At 41.0% G+C, this 13657-nt stretch overlaps 1 protein-coding gene across 3 annotated transcripts in view; it reads left to right on the plus strand.

The window, feature by feature from the left end:
• Positions 1 to 13657, plus strand: part of mkln1 (muskelin 1, intracellular mediator containing kelch motifs) — a 100373-nt gene that overhangs the window by 47571 nt on the left and 39145 nt on the right. For all 3 annotated transcript variants that reach the window (XM_033651842.2, XM_033651843.2, XM_078165292.1), the window contains 2 exons: positions 3441 to 3662; positions 3826 to 3955. In XM_033651842.2, the coding sequence (XP_033507733.2) occupies positions 3441 to 3662; positions 3826 to 3955 (352 nt within the window). The remainder of the gene's footprint in view (positions 1 to 3440; positions 3663 to 3825; positions 3956 to 13657) is intronic.

A 13657-nucleotide genomic window follows, 5' to 3' on the forward strand; every position in this document is an offset into this window, starting at 1 on the left:
TGCCCGTTCTCAGTGTCCTGGTCAGCTACAGCAGCAAGTTGTGTATAAGAACGGGATGGTGTGCCGGTGTTGCTTTGCTGTTGTAGGGGATGTGAATGGAAATGCATCCAAAATATACTAACATCACAGAGATGTGCCGATCACTGGGACAAGGAAAGAACTAACCAGAGGCCAGCTCTTTATCCCCGTTGCTTTCAGGCAGTTGTAGGACGTAAAAGCAGAACAAGATTTGTTGTAGACATTGCATGTATATAATGGAAACACTGAACATGAAAATGCACAGTACGACATGACCCAGCTGTGCTCATCATCGGCACCTTTCTTTGATGTAGTCTGTAGTGACCATAGACTTTATAAATACGTTAGTGACATGACAGCACACAGCAACCTTCAGGGCAGGTTTTTTTTCTGGTGACACACTGGTAGAAGTGAAGCAGTATGGATCAGTGTGGATGAATGAAAACAATAAACAGTTTATTTCAGGTGGTAACATGACGTGACATTATAAATGTAATAATATTACCCAAAATTCTATTGGTAATGCGTTATATTACTTTGTTAATGCTAATTTGTAAGTAAGGCGTTATGGCCAGCAGATATATTTGGATATAAAATATTCCAATGGTGAGTGATTCAGAGTTTTTTGTTGTTTGAGGTTGGTGCATAAAAAGCCTTTTTATGCAGTCTCTTTTATTGTTGGTTGCCCAGCAGTCTCCTCACAGCTTCACATTAAGCTTTTTAACTGACACAGTCGGTTGTTTTTTTATTGCGCAGTTGCTACACAGTCAGAAACACAGCATCTGATTGGTCCATAAGTCAAGAATTCAGCCTTCGACTGGTCAGTAGGCTCATCATGAATGGCTAGTGGGGACAGGCAATAACAACAAAAACTATTTTTGACAAAGAAACTGTATAGATAACCACAGAAGATATTCAGTGTTGACTATCATTCTGGATTTATTTTACCAAGTCACCAAGATGACACAGCAGTTCAAGGCTGGTTTACAAAGCTTCTGATTCTGATTGCCCGGAAACCATTGTTTTAACAGCACAACAGTTAGTGTTAGCCTCTGGGCAATAAATGTAAGTCTCTCGCATGCAGCATACTTACATACAGTACAGGCCAAAAGTTTGGACACACCTTCTCATTCAATGCGTTTTCTTTATTTTCATGACTATTTACATTGTAGATTCTCACTGAAGGCATCAAAACTATGAATGAACACATGTGGAGTTATGTACTTAACAAAAAAAGGTGAAATAACTGAAAACATGTTTTATATTCTAGTTTCTTCAAAATAGCCACCCTTTGCTCTGATTACTGCTTTGCACACTCTTGGCATTCTCTCCATGAGCTTCAAGAGGTAGTCACCTGAAATGGTTTTCCAACAGTCTTGAAGGAGTTCCCAGAGGTGTTTAGCACTTGTTGGCCCCTTTGCCTTCACTCTGCGGTCCAGCTCACCCCAAACCATCTCAATTGGGTTCAGGTCCGGTGACTGTGGAGGCCAGGTCATCTGCCGCAGCACTCCATCACTCTCCTTCTTGGTCAAATAGCCCTTACACAGCCTGGAGGTGTGTTTGGGGTCATTGTCCTGTTGAAAAATAAATGATCGTCCAACTAAACGCAAACCGGATGGGATGGCATGTCGCTGCAGGATGCTGTGGTAGCCATGCTGGTTCAGTGTGCCTTCAATTTTGAATAAATCCCCAACAGTGTCACCAGCAAAACACCCCCACACCATCACACCTCCTCCTCCATGCTTCACAGTGGGAACCAGGCATGTGGAATCCATCCGTTCACCTTTTCTGCGTCTCACAAAGACACGGCGGTTGGAACCAAAGATCTCAAATTTGGACTCATCAGACCAAAGCACAGATTTCCACTGGTCTAATGTCCATTCCTTGTGTTTCTTGGCCCAAACAAATCTCTTCTGCTTGTTGCCTCTCCTTAGCAGTGGTTTCCTAGCAGCTATTTGACCATGAAGGCCTGATTGGCGCAGTCTCCTCTTAACAGTTGTTCTAGAGATGGGTCTGCTGCTAGAACTCTGTGTGGCATTCATCTGGTCTCTGATCTGAGCTGCTGTTAACTTGCGATTTCTGAGGCTGGTGACTCGGATGAACTTATCCTCAGAAGCAGAGGTGACTCTTGGTCTTCCTTTCCTGGGTCGGTCCTCATGTGTGCCAGTTTCGTTGTAGCACTTGATGGTTTTTGCGACTCCACTTGGGGACACATTTAAAGTTTTTGCAATTTTCCGGACTGACTGACCTTCATTTCTTAAAGTAATGATGGCCACTCATTTTTCTTTAGTTAGCTGATTGGTTCTTGCCATAATATGAATTTTAACAGTTGTCCAATAGGGCTGTCGGCTGTGTATTAACCTGACTTCTGCACAACACAACTGATGGTCCCAACCCCATTGATAAAGCAAGAAATTCCACTAATTAACCCTGATAAGGCACACCTGTGAAGTGGAAACCATTTCAGGTGACTACCTCTTGAAGCTCATGGAGAGAATGCCAAGAGTGTGCAAAGCAGTAATCAGAGCAAAGGGTGGCTATTTTGAAGAAACTAGAATATAAAACATGTTTTCAGTTATTTCACCTTTTTTTGTTAAGTACATAACTCCACATGTGTTCATTCATAGTTTTGATGCCTTCAGTGAGAATCTACAATGTAAATAGTCATGAAAATAAAGAAAACACATTGAATGAGAAGGTGTGTCCAAACTTTTGGCCTGTACTGTATATGACATTGTTGACCCCAGAGTTAACTTCTGTAGTGTCCAGTACAGTATGTCAGATATCTCTCATCAGTCCTGTTTAATGCTTGGTGGTGAGACAGACCTGACCATGGGATACATTTGGTCAGATACTGAATGGGTGACACTGTGAGCAGCAGCAGCTTCAGTGCTCCATCTGTGTCTACACAGTATGAATTCAGGCACAGAGTGTATGTTTGGCAGCGCTCAGTGTCTCAACACGTAGTCAGACACATGTCATCTATTGCCCAGCTTAGATCTCATATGAAGGCTGTAGCTCCAGGTTTTGCCCAGTCACAGTCACTTTAAATGTTAATAGACAGCAGTATTCTCTATCCAAAACAAGCTGCTCATGGCTTAAACAGGTGTCTGTGTTTTATCTGTGGATTAAAGAGTCAAAAATGAATGTATTCACAATCAGAAAACATAGTGAAATATCAGATGTGAGTATCCATATGACGGACTTTGAATTCAAAGCTGTATATGTACAGAAACCAAAAATGGTTAGACAGTATATCATTGAAAAATAAAAAATGAAGCAGAAATGTGGCTGCTGTAATTGAGCCATCTCTCTAATCCTCCCACACAAACAGTGGAAATCAGAAACTCATCCTGCTCCCTCTCTGAACTTTCTCTCAAACTTCATGTTCTCTTCGTCTTTGTTCCTTGTTCATCCTGCAGATGTGCATGGACTCAGAGAAACACATGATCTACACGTTTGGTGGTCGGATCCTGACATGTAACGGCAGCGTGGAAGACAGTCGGACATCAGAGCCTCAGTTCAGCGGCCTGTATGCCTACCACTGCCAGGCAGGAACGTGGAGCCTCTTGCGGGAAGACTCTTGTAACGCTGGGCCAGAGGACATCCAGTCACGTATTGGCCACTGCATGCTCTTCCACACTGTGAGTCCAGTTCGCCTGTCTCAATACACATTTAGTTGGATTTCTATTGCTGTGAGGATAATTCTTCCCGCAAAATTAAATAAAATACTGTACACTTGAATGTTAATTGTTATTTCTTTACCTTCATTTTTGTCTCTTTGTTTTCTGAACCTCATGATCACAGAGAAACCGCTGTCTGTACGTGTTTGGAGGTCAGAGGTCAAAGACTTACCTCAATGATTTCTTCAGCTACGATGTGGATGGAGACCATGTAGAAATCATATCTGATGGCACTAAGAAGGACTCAGGCATGGGTAAGATTCATTCTCTGTTACACACCTCTGTTAGTTTCTCTGTGCAAGAGAAAAAGATTTGGAAATATTTTTATGCCTCGGTGTCGGCAATAGCAGTGGTTGAAAGCATTATGTTTTTAGGTTGTCTGTCCAAATATTCCCCATTTTGGTGAATGCAATATCTCAAGAACACCTTGAAGAAATTTCTTAAGATTGGGAACACACATCCACTTGGGCTCAACGATGAACTGATTAGAATTTGGTGGTCAAAGGTCAAGGTAACTGTGAACGTTCTTCCGTCTCATTCCGTGATTGGGATGTCAAAAGTCAAGGTCACCATAACCTTGCACTGGTTTCATTCTTGTGAACATGTTATCTCAAGAATGCCATGAGAGAACTTCCTGAAATTTGGCACAGACATTTTGAGTCAAGGATTAACTGATTAGAATTTGGTCGTCAAAGGTCAAGGTCACTGTGACCTCACAGAACATGATTTTGTCAATAACTCAAGAATTCATAAGCTAATTATCAGGGTTTTCCCTACCTAGGAAAGAGACTCAAACTATGCATTGAATTTAAAAAATCTTCAATACTTTTTTGATTGTTGGGGTTTAATATATCAATATTATAATCCCCACAAATGAAGATATTTTTGTTACCCATTTTTATTACCATGTTTTCCATCCATTCCCTGAACCTGTCAATACTAGAACCCGGAGCTCTATATATACAGCCTTTTTTTTCTTCTTTTTTTTTTTTTTAAAGATATTTTGTGGGCTTTTTTGCCTTTGATCGATAGGAAAGCTGAGTGTGAAAGGGAGAGAGAGGGGGAATGACATGCAGCAAAGGGCCACAGGCTGGAGTTGAACCCGGGCAGCTGCCGCAACAGCCTTGTACATGGGGCGCCTGCTCTATCCACTAAGCCACCGACACCCCATCTTTTTTCTTTTCTATACAAATCTGTATTGTGAGACATTCAAGAAGGCTGTCCACCACCTGTGTCATAGCCTCTACCATCTTGAAATTCAAATTCAGATCAACATATACTGCAACACCACCCCCATCTTTGCTCTGTCTGTTGTTATATATAAATGTCCACATATGTTCAAGCCTCTTTACGGTTCTCTGTTTTAAAGAAACGAAAAAACCGGCAAGAAGAAAAAGATAAAAAAAAAAAAAAGAAGGAGGGGAATGGCCAGAAGAGGTTCCTCTCCTAGATCGGTCAAGAAACAGACAACAAGATCACAAAAAGCTCTGTTAGCATCGTTCAGATTGCACCAACTAATGCACACTGTGTGTGAAAACACTTCCTATTCAAATAAAGAGTAATAAAATTAAGAAAAAGGAAAAAAAAAGAAAAACAGACAAAAACAAGAAGATAAACAAACAGAAAAAAATAAACAGCCCAAAATAGCACCATCGCCATATTGAGTTCTTCAGACCAAGTAGTTTGTAACTTATCAGAGGCTGAAGTTTGGTACAGTAAGAGTGTTATATAGTTTTGAAATGTTACCTTTCTGATGCGGGTTATTTTTAAAAATGGTATTGACCAGACTAGAAGAAGGAATTGCAGGGAACCCAGAGAAATGTGTACGAGCAAAGTCACAGATTTGAAGGTATTTGATTAAGTGAATCGTTGTTAAATTAAATGCATGACCTAACTGATAATAAGATGCAAATGTTCCATCAATATAAAAATGCTTAAATGAGGTGATCCCATGTTCTGCCAGTGCTTTGAAAACTGTGTCGGTAACAGAAGGAAGGAACATAGAATTGGAATGTATCGGGGATAAAAGAGGTATTGACTGAATACCAAAATGGCGTTTGAATTGAGTCCAGAGCTTGAGACAGTTTTTAACCACAATATTATTGGAGTATTTTAGTGGTGGACTTGACAGAGGGAGACACAAGAGAGATGTTAAAGAGGAGCTACATGAGGCTTCTTCAATCTGTACCCAAGGTGGAGGTTGGTTATTAACGGAGTGCCAGTGTAAAATAGTACAAATATTTGCAGCCCAGTTGTAAAATATAAAGTTTGGTAGTGCTAGTCCACCCATTTCTTTGGATTTTTGTAGAATATCTTTCCGTATTCTAGGATTTTTTTTTATTCCATATGAACCGAGAGATAGAGCTGTCTAGTGAACATAAAAATTGTTTTGGAATAAAAACAGGTATGCATTGAAAAAGATGGAGAAGTTTAGGGAGCACATTCATTTTAACACAGTTTATTCTCCCAGCCAGAGATAAAGGCAAGAGAGACCAGCGATGAAAATCTTGAGTCAATCGGGTGAGCAGAGGGGTGAAATTACATTTAAACAGTTCTGTATGGTATTTAGTTACCCAAATGCCTAAGTATTTGAAATTTTCTAAATTAATTTTAAGCGGCAACATCGAGAGGGGGTAGATTGTAGCTGCTGTATTAATGGGCATAAGTTCGCTTTTCCGAAAGTTTAACTTATAGCCTGAAATTTGCCCAAACTCCTTCAGCAAGGCTGTCACAGTAGGAATAGACCTGTCTGGGTCAGAGATAAACAAAAGAAGGTCATCAGCGTACAAGGACAGTTTGTATTCTACGCCTCCCCTTGAGATGCCCTGCATCTGGTTAGATTGAAGAGCCACCGCCAGCGGTTCGATGGCAAACAGTAGAGGGGAGAGGGGGCAGCCTTGTCGAGCTCCATGTTTGAGAGAAAAGTAATTGGAATAATCATTGTTTGTGCGGACGGAAGCTAAGGGGCATGTATATAAAAGTTTGATCCATGAAATGAATTTATGACCAAAACCAAATTTCCTTAAAGTGTAAAACAAATACGGCCATTCCACCTGATCAAACGCCTTCTCGGCATCCATTGAAAGGACCAGTTCTGGAGTGTCACGAGAGGGTGGTGAGTACAGAATATCAAAAAGCTGTCTAACATTGTGAAACAAGTGTCTGTCTTTCACAAAACCCGTTTGATCAATGGAAATAATAGTTAGTAGAACAGATTCTAGATGCCTTGCTAGCATTTTAGCTAGTACCTTAACATCCGCACAAAGCAAAGAAATGGGGCAATAGTTACTGCAGGATAAAGAATCTCTGTCCTTTAATATAAGAGAAATGGTAGCCTGGCGTAATGTTGGGGGAAGAATACCAAGCTCGAGCATTTCGTTGAACATGTTTAACAACAGAGGTGATAATTTATCAACAAAGGTCTTTAAAAATTCGGCAGGAAAGCCATCAGGGCCTGGAGATTTTCCGTTCGGCATCACCAGGATAGCATTTTTTATGTCACCTATTGTGAAGGGCTCATCCAGATTCTTGGATATTTCAGAATCAATGGTAGGGAAAGTTAAAGATCTGAAAAAAGTTTTTAAATTGTGACTCATCAGACGAGCACTCAGAGGTATATAACAACGCATAAAAGTCCCTGAATTGATTATTGATGGATTGAGGGTTAATGGTTACTCCGTCTGTGGTGCTAATTTGAGTGATATGTGATGATGAAGAAAACTGTTGAATTTGGTGAGCTAGTAATTTGCTTGGTTTATCTCCAAACTCATATGTTCTCGTGTTTTTAGCAGCAGATTAGTAGCCTCATTTGAAGCCAAATGAGGCTACTAATCAAACTCAGCTTTTTTTGTGAGCAGTTCTTAAAGTAAGTCCGAGTTAGGATTTTCTGCACATCTTGCCTGCAGATCTGACAGGGCCCTGGACAGACATTTACTTTTTTCCCTATTTATCTTTACCTGTTGGGCAGAATAAGATATAATTTCTCTCCATAGATAGGGTTTACAGGTTTCCCAAATTGTTGCTGCGGATACATCTGAGTGAACATTGGTGGAAATAAAAAAATTGATGCAGCTTTTGATGGTTTTAATAAAATCAGGGTTTGTAAGCAGTAGCGAATTGAATTGCCAAGGAGATCGTGACAGGGACCTGACAGGAAGGGAGATGTCAACTGTAACTGTCGCATGGTCTGATATTACAATGGGACTGTAAGAGCATGATGTGACAGATGGAAGTAATTTATTATTGATAAGGAAGAAATCAATTCGAGAGAAGGTACCATGAACAGGAGGAAAAAAAGAGAACTGCTTACTGCTTGAATTAAAAAAACGCCAGACATCTGAAATTGCATATTGTTCCATAAACAGTTGAATGATTTTAGATGATTTCGACTGAGTAAGCGGCTTGTTAGATTACAGATCTAGTAAAGGGTCAAGGCAACAGTTAAAATCGCCTGAGAGGAGTTTAGATCAGGGATGGAGAAAAGAAAATTCTTGAAAAAATTTTCATTGTCCCAGTTTGGACCGTAAACATTAGCTAAAATCAAATTACTATGTGAGATTTTCCCTGTAATAATAATAAAATGACCATTAGGGTCAGATATGACTTTGGACACAGAAAGTGGGACTGATTTATGGATAAGAATTGCAGTCCCCTGGGCCTTACTTGAGAATGAAGAGTGCTATAACTGGCCTACCCATCCTCTGTGGAGCTAAAGGTGATCTGATGGCTTGAGGTGGGTTTCCGCAAAAAGGCGATTTTAGTGTTTAAATATTTTAAATGGTTAATCACCTTACTGCATTTTATAGGTGAATTCAGCCCCTTAACGTTCCAACTAATAAATCTTAGAGCACCACTTGATGCTGTTAATGTATTAGAGCTCGACATGAGTTAATATACTAAGATTTGGGTGGGTGATGAGCTTGGACACCTCTTCCCCCATGACTGGCACCCGCTGCCTGTTAGCTAGCAGCACACTAAGAGAAAATAAAGCACCTAGATGAGTTAAGCATTTGTATTTAACTATAGCACTCAAGTGAGAACAACACAATAAAAGAAAATGAAACAAAATAAGAAACCTAACTGATAAAACAAACATATAATCTTCCCCCCATCCAACCCCTCCACTTAACCTAAGCCCTAGTCCAGTTGCTGCCAAAAAAAAAACAGCAGCAGACATTCTGATAAAATGATCAGCATATCTTTATACTTCCCACTCCCTAACCCTCTTCTCCCGCAACATCATGTTGATAATTTGATGAAGAAAAAAGAAAAAAAAGGAAAAGACAAATGAAAAAAAGGTAATAATTAATAAATAAATATTTTTTTCCTCTTTTTCCCCCTTTAATAAGCCAAGATAAATGTCTAGAGTTGACTATGCTTATACTATACTTACAATCAGAGCCAGAGACCCCTCTACACATTATACCAAAATATAAAAAATAAATATAAAAATATAAAAACAAAAAGTAATAATAAGTAATGAAATGAGTAAAAAATAAATAAGAGTGGCGTGTATAACACCCAAGAAAAGCTACATTAAACCAAAACCAAAATCCTTTTCTTTTAGTTTAGTTTTTTATCTGTGATGTTAATTACCCTCAAGAAATATTAAAAAAAAAAAGGAAAAGAAAAAGAAAAATTAGAGGGCTGAGTGTGCCAAATATGCTCTACAAAAATATAAATCATCTCTATATTTGAAAATAAGGACTAAATGTTAAAACAGAGACTCTTTGTTATCAGCAACTTGGAGCAAGCACAACGAACAAAAACGTTTATAATATATCACCACCTTTTTAATTGATAAACGATTGACGGGTGATGCTTCCTCAAGCTATGTTTACTAAACAAAAACAAAACAAACAAACAAAAAAAAAAACGACCAACCTCAGACATAAATATAGCCTTCAGAAACTTTCATAAGTCATCATTTTATGTAGAAAAGAACAAAATACATTTTATAAGAAACGGTCACTTTCAGTCAGCTGTTGATAACTATCAGTTCAAAAAAAGTCCACGCAGTCCAAATATACGGTCTTTTAACAAGAGGCTAGTTTAGCAACAGGCTAATGTAGCAGGAAAGAGGTCATCTGGTAGCATTAGCAGCAGTTCGACGAATAGTCAGATATGTTCATTTTAAGCACCCATACTAATCAATATTAGCACAGATTGATGCTATGTAGTCTTTAGCCTCCTCCACCCAGGGTCCAAAACTAACTTTTTCACTTACCAGCCAGGTTGACTGGTAAGTGAAACTTTAAACCAGCCAGGCAGATATTTTACCAGCCAACCAAATAATTAATAATTTAAAGGAAAAAAAGTCAAGTCACTTAATGCTGCCGGTGGATGAGACTGGGGGGTGGCAGCGGCAGGAGCAGCAGCAGCAGCAACATTAACCTCCGTCTCTTGGTCATCGGTTGGTAAAATCTTAGCCTCAGTAGGTTCTTTTGCTTTAGTTTTTTGTTTTTTTGCGGGAGGCTCCGCAATACCTGGCCAGCATTGCCACATGATACTTTTTCTTACTTCTTCTTCTTCTACAGGGGTTCAGAGCATGGAGGTACATTAACAATAGGTTCGTTCAAGATGAGCCAGGCCTGCGTAGATTAGATCACCGGCGATCGGCGCATAATGCATGCTGGTTAGTTTTGTGTCCGACTTCATCCCGACTTGCTCTGACGTATTACAAAAGTGTACGGTGATAAAACTGCTAGAGTGAGGCGGCCGCAGTTTTTAGAGCCAGGTGCTGCAGTTGCAATCCACCGATTGCACCGCTTGGCTCTCACCTGATCTAACAGCTGATTGGTTTAGATGTCGACTCAACAAGATGACGTTTTAGATAAACTACTCATTTTTGTTGAATTTTAGAGATTAAGATTGTATTTGTCTGATTTGAAGGTTTATTCTGTGAACAGAAAACATGTTGTGTGACTGATGGTGAAGTTTAGTTGTCAGAGACTGAATACATTCATCATAAACTATACAAAGTCTACTGTATATTAATATTGGACTTTTTTTAATTATTGAAGTATTTAGCAACACAGAGACTTGTGGTCAGAGGGATGTGAGGATTCTTAAACTAACATCTGTACAGATGTGAAGCCCTGACTGTATCTGACTGATCTTTAATAAAAAGCTGTTGTCTTGTATTTTCTTTCCTCTGAAAATATTAACCTTATAGTCAAGCACTGTTTATTTAGCCTGTGTAGTTGAGGGGACAGGTCAAACTGATATGATACTGATTTACAGGAGAATTCATATCAAATAGAGGACATGATGATGAACATAAACTACAGATCACCTGTAAAGCATTTTAATAAATTAATCTATCATAATTAAAATAACTGGAGACTGAAAACAAACTGATATATGGATCTGATCACGTTTTTAATGAATTGACATCATTCCAGACAGGATGTTAGTGTGTCTGTGATTTCCTGTACGGACTGAAGGCTGCTGGAAACTGTCGGGAAACTGTCCGACTTCACCGCGGCTTTTTGTCAGCGCCCCCTGCTGCAGCCGCCTGCTCTTGTCTACTATCCAGGCGAGGCGCAGTTCATCTCGAACGAGCTTATTAACAAAGTAGCGGAGTGAGAGAGTGGTACATCCTGTCAGCCGAGGGATTTCCTATCTGTGCAGCCGAGCACCACAGCACCTCCACAGACTATTACATCCAGACGGTCCCGGTGTTTCCTCCGCAGGCTCCACTTCACTCAGCTTCACTCAGCTGCCCAACAAACCCGCTGCTTCTTCCCACTTTAACCTGAATAACAAACCGGGGCTCGATCCTCTGGTTGGATCCAAACGGAGAGCCAGGGCTAGCTGGGAAGCTAGCGGAGACTAACTGGCCGTGCTTCCCTGCGGTCATACTGCGGCTAACGCTCTGCTAGCCTCACAGCTGTGCCTCGCCAACGAGCCTAACAACAGCTATCCACCTCGGCGCGCTGTGTTAACGTCATGACTGACGCACTTACGTGATCAAAGATTGTATCTGCCTAAAATACACATTACTCTGCCAGGAAACCAGCCGATACCAACATCGTTCTCCAGTAACAAAAAATGCATTTTTCGCTGGTAAAAAAAATAACTCGCCAGAGTGGCGAGTGGTCTTAAAAATTTACCAGCCAGAGACAAAATCTACCTGTAATTGGCGAGTGGCGAGTGTTAGTTTTGGACCCTGCCTCCACCGAATGAAATTTTTTCCTACCTCCTTTCTTCATGGCGATGGTGAGTCTGGCAGGAAATAGCGAGGCTGGCTGAAGGCCTAGGTTGTACAGCTCGGCCATCACCTCTTGGTAGGTGTTATGCTGCTCCATTACCTCTGGAGCGTAGTCTTCATAGATGGCAATGGGGGTGCCTCGGTATTTCAGCTCACCTCTCCTGGTGTGGGCTTCACGGATGATCTTCTCTTTCTGCTGGTAGCGGTGCAGCCGGATAATGACGAGTCTGGGTTTCTGTCCCGACCTCGGTTTGTCAGTGAGAGCCCGGTGGGCTCTGTCACACTCAGGCAGTGAATCCAGGACGTCAGTGCCGAAGACCTCCACGAGCAGCTCCGAGAAGAAGGCGGTAGGGCGAGGCCCCTCGATGGACTCAGGTAGGCCGATGATTCTGATGTTGTTGCGCCTGCTGGGGGACTCGAGGTCGGTGGCTTTGGCTGACAACTTGGCTTTGCTCTCCGTTAGCTTAGCACACGTAGCCTCAAGTGCGAGTAGACGTTCATCTTGTAGATTGGTGTAGGACTCGAGCGCAGTAATCTTTAGAGCGTGGTCTGACACTGTGGATTGAATGCGGTCTAACTTTGTCTTGAGTGTCGAGATAGCTGTTTTGAAGTCAGCGGAGAGAGATTTTCGATGCTCATCTAGAAGGCTGGCTATGGATGCTATGCTGACTTCACCGATGGTTTTGCCACTAGACTCATTTGAGCCGCTCTGCTCTTTTTTTGTTGTTGTCTGGTTACTTTGCCTGTCATGTTTCGGCAATGTATCACTTAAAGTGATTAAGTCTACTCTGTATGTAACAGAAATGAAGTTACTTGCTTTTTTAAGAGTCAGTTGCGGGAACGAGGCTCAGCTTGTCTCTACACCATGACGCTTAAACCGGAAGTTCACACATGATGTCGTCCTTAGGTGAAATGTTTCACCTCGATGCTGTTAAAGTTTGTATATAAACTTCGGCTGTTGAAGTGAATTATAGATAGTTTATCCTTTGCTAAAATGTTCCCATTATACTGATCATTGTTGTAGTAATAGCATGTGTTGTTTATGGTGGAGAAGAAGTTATTGTCTGGATCGATATCCTGTTCTATGTCCAATGTGCTGCTTTCACTGTATTCAAATGTTGTTAGTTCCAGTTGTTCATGTTCCTGTATCCACTGCGTTATGTGTCCATTGTTGCTTAATGTAGGTTGAGCTCTATCACTGAGCATTATGTTTGTGTTTGTGCTGTTACCTCCATTCAGTTCCAAGTCCACTCCGGTCTATTTTTGTAATGAGGATATTCATTCCAGCTTTTCCAGTTCCTCTGTGCTCCTCACCATCATTACCTTGGCCTCTTCTGGTGATCCATTAAGCTTGATGAGTATCTTGCAGTTTCTAGTCCATGTGCTCTGGATTTTTTTCATTCTCCTCAGGTAACGTGCTTTCTTTGCGATGTCAGCGTTGGTTTTCGTCAGATGTTCATTAATGTAAACATCTGTACCTTTAAGCATCTTGCCCTGTTTTAGGAGTGCAACCTTGTGCTTCCTGTTAACAAATCTCAGTATGACCGCTGGCTTGTCATTGTTGTTTCTTCTGGGTAGCGGGTGGCAAGCTTCAACGTGGTTGTAGTCCAGAGCAATCCCTTTTGACTGCAGAAATGCAGCCACCTGTTGCTCGGTTGAGCTCGCATCCAGCTCACAACCGGGTTCCCCCTCGCTGCCTGCAGTCGCCGCCCTCGCATAGAACCGTGGTTTAATTGGAAGTCCA

The sequence above is a fragment of the Epinephelus lanceolatus genome, chromosome 23 (assembly GCF_041903045.1).
Source record: "Epinephelus lanceolatus isolate andai-2023 chromosome 23, ASM4190304v1, whole genome shotgun sequence".
Classification (NCBI taxonomy): domain Eukaryota; kingdom Metazoa; phylum Chordata; class Actinopteri; order Perciformes; family Serranidae; genus Epinephelus; species Epinephelus lanceolatus.